This window comes from Seriola lalandi, unplaced genomic scaffold, assembly GCF_002814215.2.
Source record: "Seriola lalandi dorsalis isolate HSWRI2012SDOR001 ecotype SW California unplaced genomic scaffold, Sedor1 jcf7180002054885, whole genome shotgun sequence".
Classification (NCBI taxonomy): Eukaryota; Metazoa; Chordata; class Actinopteri; order Carangiformes; family Carangidae; genus Seriola; species Seriola lalandi.
The window spans coordinates 3,987,646-3,998,751 of NW_019525437.1; the positions used below are offsets into that span (position 1 = coordinate 3,987,646).

General features: G+C 40.8%; 1 protein-coding gene across 2 annotated transcripts in view; it reads right to left on the reverse strand.

The window, feature by feature from the left end:
• Positions 1-11,106, reverse strand: part of phactr1 (phosphatase and actin regulator 1) — a 34,670-nt gene that overhangs the window by 16,632 nt on the left and 6,932 nt on the right. The window contains exon 1 of one of the 2 annotated variants that reach the window (XM_023428925.2): positions 1,012-1,365. The exons of the other annotated variant lie outside the window; for it this stretch is intronic. Coding sequence (XP_023284693.1) covers positions 1,012-1,315 — 304 coding nt within the window. The 5' untranslated portion in view covers positions 1,316-1,365. Of the gene's footprint in view, positions 1-1,011; positions 1,366-11,106 lie in introns of those variants that run through there. 2 annotated transcript variants of the gene reach the window in all.

The window sequence follows — 11,106 nt, forward strand, 5'->3', positions numbered from 1 at the left end:
ATATATATATATATATATATATATATATATATATATATATATATATATAATACTTGGGTCTTATTGAAGCAGTGTATTACTATAATCAATCTTTGGCATGACTGTATTGATCTGTGGACATGAAGGAATGCTGGAGAGAGATTTTCAAATTAAAATCAGCTGGTTGATGAACTGTACAAACTGTATGACGAGCTCTCAGTCTAACTGTGTTATTTAAGTCAAGGCAAAGAGAAGCCAAAGATGCTGAGGCGGACTCAGTAGAAAACATATCTGTTCAATATAGCTTTCTATGTTTTTTATATATTCTTTTCTTTTTTTTCTCTTAAATGTTTTCCTTGTTTGTTTTTTTGTTTTTAGGATTTCCCTGTTTTTACTCCCTTTCTCTTTTATATTTGTCAAAGTACTTTGAGCTGCATCCTGTGTATGAAAAGTGCTATATAAATTAAGTTTATAATAATAATAATTATTATTATTACTAATATTACTAAAGCTGTCAGAAATGGATGCATGCAGCATGAAATGGAAATAATTCAAGCACAATACAAGTGACTTTCCACACACTGCAGTTTAAATGATCCAAGAGAACAGGTTTTTTTAAACCAGTGAATTAAATAAAGAAAGTATGACCTGCATTTCAGCCAGATGTTTTATATGAAGAGAAGCAGCTCAGACTGACGGAGGATAACGACAGTATTTCTACAAAGTGAACGAGGAACCAAAACGCAAACAGGGAAGCTAAAGTGACCCACAAAAAAACTGGATGTCAAATCACGCAATTCCACTTTATCTAGGCTACATCACAAAGAGACGATGAAGACATGAAGCCACCAGCAGCTTCTTTAAAAGACCCTGTGGTTAATGTTAATGTTACTGAGCATTAAGGGCTCATGAGAGAAGCACAGATTCCCCCCGGCAGGCAGGGAGCGGCCACCGACAGCTGACAATAATCATCTAATGCAAACAGAGGAGAAGAACCTCCACCTCCTCCTGAACTGAAGCGCGTGCTCTCACCGTCCAGCGGCTCGGCTCCGCGGCAGTTGCTGCAGATGTGTTTGATCTCTTTGCCGATCTGGCAGTGGATCATGAACGGCATGTTGTTGTTGTGCGCGGCGGGTTGCTGCTGCTGCTGCTCCCCGGAGCCGCTGCGGAGCTTCATCCTGGTCAAGCAGAAGGCTCTCCTCCTCTTCCTCGGTTTACGCTCCTCGGACGCGGGCATCGCTAAAGATAAAGAGTCTTTGGCAGACCCAAACCCAAAACCGGACCCGGATCCGGACCCAGACCATGAACACATCACTTCGCCTCCGTGGCCCGCCATGTTTGAAGTGCTCTGCAGGGCTGGACCCTCTTGCCCTCCGCTCTGGTAGAGGGGGTTCCAAACGGTTTGCAGCTCGGTCCACTACTGACTAAGCAGCCATACAAAACCGCTAACTTCCGTTCTCAACTTACAAAATAAAAGCATTTTAAACGGGTGTAGAAAATGTAGAAAAACAAACTGTGGCCTTTTGTTTGTTTTGTTTACCACAGTGTCCCCCTCACGACATCACCCATTCATATATTCATACAAATATATACTTAAGAAGATAAATCATCAGATTGGAAAATAAATCCACCCCACACTGGGGCAACAAGTTTCTTTTCTTCTAGCCCAGTATACGCTCGGTTCCACGGCCCTAATCTGGCCCATATACAGCGTGACTGTCAGATGTTCCACATGTGGAACAACTCTGGTGCACACACAGAAAATCTTGTGGCTGCCATATATTACTAGAGGATGACAGCTGGAATCTGCCGAGATGTGGGCCAGACTCAGGCCGTGGATCCAGAAGATTCATTTTCATTTGCCTCCTGTGCTAACATCAGACTAGAAAAGAATAGAGCTTTTACCTCAACTTTAACTTTACCACACACACTCACATTAAATACAACAAACATCAATCGTTAAGTTAGAAACCATAGAAATGTGTTAGTGGAATATATCTGACTACACTGGATCAGGAAAATTAGAAAAGTTCAATTACCAATTAGCAGTTAGTAAAGTAATGCCATGTCAAAGAACATCTTCTTCTGCATATTTTCATTGATAGATTATATAAAAAAAAAAAAAACACAAACACAGCAGAAAAAATGATAGCCGTGTTTAATTTAAGGATCTATACAAGGATCCTACAATATAAAAGTTAGACAGTGGGAATTGCCCACTACATTACCTGTAACATTACCTGTAACAAACTGCGCAGTTAAAAGTTTTTAGATTAAATACCATGGAGGTCTTGTGCAGACACAAACATTTTTTTTGGCAAGTTTCTGTACCTAAACAAAATGTATTTATTTCCATCACACCTGGAAACATTGCCACCATCAAACGTGGTGTAACAGACCAGCATGTTGCATTTCTGAAATGTAAACTTGTAATGTAACATGTAAAATGATTCACAAATTAAATTCTGCCCATATGTCCTCGTTATATATAGTTATATAAATTAGCTATAGACAATATACCAAGTTAAACATGTTTGCTATTCTACTTTATCTGCAAAAACATATGTACTAAAAACATGTATGCGCCTGTTTACAAGTAACACTATTAATATAACTTGACAGCATGGCATTAGTCTTATTTATTTTGAAAAGGAATTCGACTTCCGGCCAGCGTCTGTTTTTTCGACATAACCTTCACGTCTCTCGGCTCCTCCACAAATTCAGCCTATCCTAGTTCTCTGTTGCGGGTTGGGACTCGCGGCAGTAGCCAATCAGATTGAAGCGCCGGGAGATTTAGAATTTAGAAAAATATTTAAATGACCGAGGGACAGACGATTTAAATATCCACGGTTAAAAACTAAAAATAAACCGACATCAGAGTTTTTACATACAGAAATAAGCCAACAGCTGGTTACATAGAAATTAAACGAAAGGCTGTATGTCTGTATGTATGCACACACACACACACACACACACACATATATATATGTATGGTTGGATAAATGTAAAACAGACACTGTGCTACATTCTAATTGGTTATTTTAAGTTCCCACCATAATTTATTTCCAAAACAAAGTTAGAAAGTACTGCATGTACTTAGACAAATTTGGGGTCAGAAGTTAAGTAATATAAGCCCATAGTGAGTCTTGAAAGTAATCAATAGGATCTCAAAATCAATCCTGAACTTTAATGAAGCCAGTGGCGCGACGCCAGGAGAGGAGTAGTGTATCTGACAGCTCTGTCTCATACTCACTATCATGTGGAAACAAGGAGCGGAGATAGAGACGACAAGAAAAGAAGCTCCAAAAGATAAAAACAGGCTAAATTTGGAAAGTCTCAGAAACAGGAAAAGGCGAGACTCAATAACTGTGAGAGCGGGGGGAGGGGGAGAGAGACTTGGTTATGTCGTGTGGAAGCCAACGAAGGGTCATAACCTGCAGCTACAGACCTCCACCAGCAGGTGGGGCTCGCTTACAAGAGATGTGGGTGAAATGAATTCATCTGTGTCAAAACAGTGACAGACTCTGAGCTGCAGGGTGCAGACTGCTGAGGAGGAGTCGACTATAATCACAACCACCCCTCACTGTCATCGCTGAGCTGAGCTGCACAGTCACACAAAGATTCAGAGGTGTATGTTTCAGTGACCAGACTTGCGTTGTCATTTCCCTCATGTACACAGTGTGTGTGTGTGCGCGTGTATGTGTGTTGATGTTCATGTATTTCATGTAACGCTAAGATCAAAAGCACAGCATTTTCTACACGATGACTCATGGAGGCTTTTCAGATTCAAAGTACAAGGTTGTGCATCACAAGATGAAAGGAGAACGGTGAGCAAGCCTCCTGTCTGGAACGAACTGTGCTCCTTCAGTAAAGTATCAGGCAGAATACATCCTCAAACGTCAGAGATTTGCTTCATTCAGTTGCAAAACTTAAAGTTAAAATCAACAGTGCTTGAATGATGTGGAGAGTAAGGACCTTGTAAGAAGAACCGTCTTTGTTCCTTATCTTAAGTATCACACAGGTTTCAACTTCATATTCCGATGATTCACTGTTTGACTGCTTCCTCTAGTTAGAAGGAGATCAGCAGCTGATCAATAAATCCATGGTCTCACTCTCTCACACATAAGCTGGGACTTACAATAAGTCTCATGTGACTGGAAGACAAGATTGGTAGGACCGGCAGGTATGAGTCACATTAGAGGTGACACAGCAGCAACCACAGGATGGACTGGCATGAAATCTGGTGCGGGCATTCAGGGTTCCCTGAGGATGAACCCCGACAACTCAAGTGAGCCTCTGATGTTTCCTCTGGAGCCATCAGCAGGTCAACCTTTGACTCTGTCCAGAACTTCGGTTGACAACAAAATTCTATAAAAACTAATGACATGTCCCTCAGCATCAATTGTACTTTCAGCAAATGTTAGCATGCTAAGACACTAAAATAAGACAGTGAAGACAGAAAATGATGTACCTGCTAAACATCAGGATGTCATCAGCATCAGTAGATACAGATACAGCATCCATATTTGTCTGGTTAAACACCCATACATCCTGTCTCCAAAACTCAGACTGAGACAACATCACCAGGGGTGAATTTCCTCAGACTTGACAAAGATTCTCGAGGGCCACAGAACACATTACACGTGTCTTTAAAACAAGCCCATACATCGTTTATACAGCCGGTTGTTAGATAGATAGATAGATAGATAGATAGATAGATAGATAGATAGATAGATAGATAGATAGATAGATAGATAGATAGATAGATGAATAGATAGATAGATAGATAGATAGATAGATAGATAGATGAATAGATAGATAGATAGATAGATAGATAGATAGATAGATACTTTATTTATCCCCTAGGGGAAATTTATGACCCATAGTTCCGTTTGTTGCTAGGCCACATCTAGTGGTGGTAGTAATTATGACAGGCGCAAAGGGAAACGTGCAGTGATGTAGTATAAAGAGAGACAAAGTCCACGTCAGAGGGAGGTTGTGGTGGATGGATGAATATGAAACAGGAGAGCGGTGTTCAATTCCCGTGTGAAAGTAGCTGTTTATGTTGTTTCTATTACCCAAGACCGTATGACAAAGTTAACCACGTTGTTATTATTGTAACCATGACAACAAAGCTCATCTAATTTTGAGGAAGCACTTATTTTATCCCAAATCACAATATTTTCCTAAGCTTAACCAAGCCAGGACTGTTATTATAGTAACCATGACAACTAAGATCTTATCTTAAGGAATTACTTATTTTAACCAAAACCACAACCTTTTCCTAAACCTAACCAAATAGCTTTTGTGCCTTATCCTAACCAAGCCAGGACCATTATTATAGTAACCACGGTGACGTAGGTAGGTACAGCACTCTCTGCAGAGTCAGTGTTTTTATTATTGTTACCGTGACAACCATGTCCGGTACGCCTGCCGCTGTAGGGGCGCCATCTCAGGACATGACTATAGGTCGTATCAGAGGGTTGATGAAAACCACCTATATGGATGTTCAGGTTAGAGGAGTGGTTGGTCATTATACATGTATGAAGCCGTGTTGAACTCTTCATAACTATTAACATTTGTTTGTTATTTCTTGGGGAATTTTTGTGCCTTTACTTGCTTTATTGTTGTTATTATTTCTTGGCTATCGGGTCGCTCCCTGCCCCTTCATATTTAAAGTAACTGGAGACTACAACTGTAAGAATATAATGTATAATTTGCATTGCACTTCAGTACAGCCTTTAAACAAGGACTTAGTTACTAAAGACTCGTAAATGGTTGTATTTATACTGTGCTTTCATCCAGAGGGTTTTACAGCACACACACACACACACACACACACACACACACACACACACACACACACACACTGATAGTAACATAACTACAGCTATCAGGATATGAGGTTCAGTGTAAAAAAGGAGCCAGGGATTCAACCACCAACCCTGCCATTAGTGGATGACCCAGCTCAGGCACCTTGATTACAACTTGTGCCTCATGAAGCAATAACGTGTCTGTGGTTGTTTATAAAGTGGCACTCAGTCTGATTCATTTAAATGCTGGAGCTGCACCCGGTGCAGTCTTTACTGAGGAAACATCCAGCTTTGTTTACCTGCAACCTGACAAAATCAATACACCAGTTACTTCCAGCTACAACCTTATCTAAAATAAAAACGCCCGCAGTGAAGTGCCGTCTAATTAGATGAATATATATTTTACTACTGCTTCATCCAGAGCGCTGTACCTCATCAGTCCACACTCAAACCTGTTTATCTGAATTTAGATGAAAAGAAAAACCAGAAGAAACAGAATTGGTGGGTGTGTGTGATTTTGTTTCTGGCCTCAGATACACAGGCTTCATCTACCCTGCGCAGACGAGGGACTCAGTGGGGCACAAAGGCTTGGCAGGTTACAGCTCAATGTGCTGCTGACAGTAATGGACTTCATGCCTCAATGTGTCTGACAAGGCGCAGCACTTTCAGCTCCACGACAAGCTCTGAAACATACCACCACACACACACACACACACACACACACACACACACACCTACTCAAAACACATAAGATAGATGCACAGGTGTTCTTGTCACATCAGCGATGGCAGCGTATCCTCTGTGAGACAGCCTGTGGTCCGTACAGCTGTCAGATTATTTTCTATTTGTGAGACACTGAGCTTTTTACATCTGTCTCGCCATAAACCGGCCTGTCCAACAGCATCTATTTTATCCAAACATGTATTTCTCATGAACGATTCCACACTCCTCAGCCATCACTCACAACCGCATCACAGAAACCCACACAGACCTATAGAGTTCCTTATCTCTGCGCCTTTGCGCTGTGATGGAGATCCGCACGTGCCTGGGCTGAATCGATCTCACCTTGACCTGCCTGAGCCGTGATTCACATCTCCGTGGTGCAGAGTCTGCCTGACGACTCTAATGAGACTTCAGCTGTGAGCTGACACACACTGACTCTGAGAGCTTGTTAACGAACTCCTGGAGCATTAGAAAGATGTTCAAATTAAACACAGAGTTGTTGAACTTCAGTGTTTACGGTAAATGTTACTACAGCTCAGGAGCAGACATATCATTTAGTGGCTCTTCAGGGGACACTTAGTATCTCTCACTGCTGTTAGTGCTGTTGTTTTTACCTTATTTACCTTAAATATGTAACTTCTGCCTCTAGGGGTCTCTGAATCAAAACAAAAGATGCTGTTTGGTGACATCATGAAGTAGCGTGGGATCATGGCAGTTGGTGTCTTCACCACTATTGCCACCAACTTTTCCCAGTTTGTTTGTTTTAGAAGCTGAAGTATCCACAGAGGTCTCCTCCTCTCCAAAACAAACAGACCAGGTATTTATAATATATATATATATATATATATATATATAACAGTTAAAAACGCTGAATAAAACAGTTTCACATTTAAAGTCAGTGTTTCATCGATGCTGCACATCAGGGAGAGGCTGGGAGCTGAGACTGCTAAACTTTGTCTGGTTTGTTTCTCTGATAACTTACGATTCAAATATTCAGATGAATTATCCACAGAGTTTTCCCTCCTCTCCGTAACAAACAGACAAGGAGATTAAAACCTGTAGAAACACTGAATAAAGCAATTTCACTTAAAAAAAATCAGCGATTCACTGATGCAGTTCATGAGAGACAGGATGCCTCGGAGTGGCTGTAGCTGAGCTGTCTAACATTTACTCAACGAATATAAAGTTGAAAACCAAAAAGATTTTAAAAGTCTATCTTAAAAATGTGACTTGAAACTACATAAAAGTCAGTTTTGCTTCTGTCAGGCAAACACAACACTGACACATGTACATAGAGGATATGATGTCACTGACAGGCGACCAAATGAAACAGAGCGTTACCATGAGGAAATCACAGCTTTCTCTGTTTTGAGAACTGATGGAAACAATTGGGAAAATGTAAGAACACAACATATAGAACATAGATCTAGTTGTTTTTTAGACATTTTAATGTGAAAAAGTTACAGATTATAACTTTAATCTGAAAAACACAACCCATTTGGTTTCTCAGTTTCTCCCTCTGATCTTATACACTTTATTACATGGATTATACACTAAAATGATCTTTATCTCTTTTATCTTCCTCTTTCCCCTTTTTCTCTTCCTGTAAAGAGTTTTGTAACTTCTATTTAGCCTTTTCCAAAGTGAAAATAGGTAAAATATATGAAACTGTGTATTGATCGGGGTCCAGAGGTCATGTGTCTGGGTCTCCACAGCGCTGCACTAACTGCTAAATGAAAATGCCACAATCAATAGCAGCACTGTGGCTGATGCCCAGACTGACGCTGACCCACTGTTAACAGGTCAAACTTGCTTTTAAACCATGCCTTTAAGCTAAATGCTGCTGACTTTAACCAACAGATAAAGCCATTGTTGTTCTGCCACTCCATTTCTAGGAAGTGTTTGGAAAGTGCAGAGGAGAACAATCACTGCTGCTGCACTCATCACCAGTAGACTGATTTAATGTGCTGATGTTCTGAGACTAACTTTGTTTGAATATTTTAAACTTACATGAAGCTTCACAAATTATTATTTTATTAACGATGGATTGAGTGTGTAATTTGAAAGATGTTGCTCATTGTGACAAACCTATAATAATAACAATAATTAACTGAATATTAATTCTGCTGCAACTTGTATTGCCTTGCCTCTACGTCTTGGAGGAGGGTTTTTTTTTCAGTTTTTCCCCGTTCAGATCAACAGGTCAAAGGATAAAACCTGTTGTGATCTATGTAGATAATAAAACCCTCACAAGCTTGTGACTTTTCAGAAACAAAAGCTGTGTCCTAATTCGGCGTCTGCATCCTTCAGAGGCTGCGTTTGAAGGCGCGACTCATTTCAAAGGCTCCTTCGAATGCGGCGGAGAAATAAAATATAATAATGAAAATAGGAGCCTGAGGTTTACATTTGCAAATGTACGTATTGGTTTTGAGCTCAGTTCAACAGCTAACGGTACAACTGTTCAAACCAAGGGCCTTAAAACCTCAAGTTTTGGTGAAAAAAAGTTACGTGTTGTCAAGGTTTCTAGGCAACAGGAGCCGCAATTTGTGTCACAAAGTGAAAATACTCCATAGACCAGTCCGTGTCATTCCTGTTCAGCCTTCGTGTCCCACGAAGGATGTGGCCCCTGAATTGGGACACAGCTTAAGTCTCAGTCTCTGCACTGGAGTTCTTCAGAAGTAAACTGTCAATGCTTTGAGCTCGACATTCACCTCCACTGTGTTGAACTGAAGTTTCATTTAGTGGAGATTTCACAACAAAAGCCAAAGTATGTTTGTATGGCTGTCAAGTGACGTGATAAAATGTTTCTTTATTATTTGGGCGAACTGACCCTTTAATTGAGCCACTCATGCTCATTACTGTCTTCATGATTTATCTCTTCCTAGAAAAACAAATAACCTTCCCTCCCTTCCACTGACCTCTTGTCTATTTCTCATGTCTATCCATTACGCCACAGATCATCTCCTCACCCCATCTGGTCTTCTGTCTCGGTCAGGCTCAAAAATATTAATCATCCTCCGGCCTTTGATGATGCTAATTTGGGGCCTGAACTGAACTACGATCCATCCTGACAGAGATTTAGTTCGCAAAATGAATGTGCCGCTCTGCCACTGAGACGGTAAGGGGGAGACCTGGAGTCTAAAAACTGACTCCGTCTGCCATTTAATCTCCACCACTCCGCTCCTTTTCCCTCCATTTTCCCACCGGTTCATCTCTTTGCATCTCTGATTAAGATGCTGACTGGCTGCAGAGCTGCTGAGCAATCACCTTGTCAAGTCACACACTTTGAGCTCTGGGTGACAGAAGTTAAATGTTTTTATTTGGGAGCTTCCTATGTGGAGGACTAAACATGCAGTGTTTTGTAGATAATTAGCTGCACAGCAGGAGCACTCCCCCGTCCACTGTTCTCCTCGACTTCCCAGCATCGCGCTGCAGGAGGCCGACAGAGTCAGCTGGGGCAAGGAGAGGTCGCATCCTCCAGTGGATAAATCAAACAAACACTGCGCTCCAGGACGGGTTACAGAGACATCTGAACACTGATGTACCGTCTGTCTGAGGGATGATGACCACACTGTCAAACTGAGATATAATGGGTCACAGTTTTCACGCCTGAATAAATGATGGATGAGATTGGACCATCATTCACTCACTAGACATTGTAGTTTTTAATAAACATTATACAAACAGGAAGAAATAGTGCATTTGTTGCGGACTATTTTAAGCGGCGGATGAATCCACATTTGGTGCTCTAGTGAGTATTTGGGGCAGCAGGATGGTGTGTGTGTGGGACGGAGTCAACATAAAAGTGTGTGTTCATGGTGATGAAGGAAAATGTCACCCATTAAAACACTGGGGCTTTTAATAGATAGTGGAAACAGTGGAGCTCTGTGGCTCAGAGGTTAAAGATAATTGAGCTTTGGCTACACAGATAATACTTGTTAGTCCATTTTGGTTTTTTTCAGGGTATTTTCTGATAAACAACACTTTTATACATGAAAGTTACTATGAAAGTGTCTGTCCTGCTTTTCTCAAATCTCTAATTGTGCACACAGCATGATGCAGCACAATGTGAGCTGCAATAAAAATTCACTGAAATTAAACTAGTCACACTTTTAGACTTTTGCTGCTCTGTTCCCCAGATATTCTGGCTTTTCTGCCCTCCTCTGAAGTACTTTGAAAAATACTAATATATATATTTCTCTTGCAAAGTCACATGACTAGGGTTAGGGATGGTGGATTGTATAAAAGAGAGCAGACACAACTATGATAAGGAGCATAGCCAGAAACATTTGGTGAATAAAACATGGTAGATTAGTGAAAAGATGTCTGACTTTGACTTCAATCTTGATTAGCTTTTCTAAAACTAACCCAAAACTGGAATTACAAGGTTTCATCCTGACAACATGAGCTACTGTATTTGGTTTCTAGGAATGTGTTGGTATCAGACGAGTGTGATGTGACGACAAAGGAAGTGTTACGAGCTCAGAGGCAACACAAAGTTCAGTGTTTTTTCTTCGTTCTACAGTTTCTTTATCTCCATCTCTCTCACTGACAGTCACTGTTCAAAAGCCTCAACAGCCCCCCCCACCCC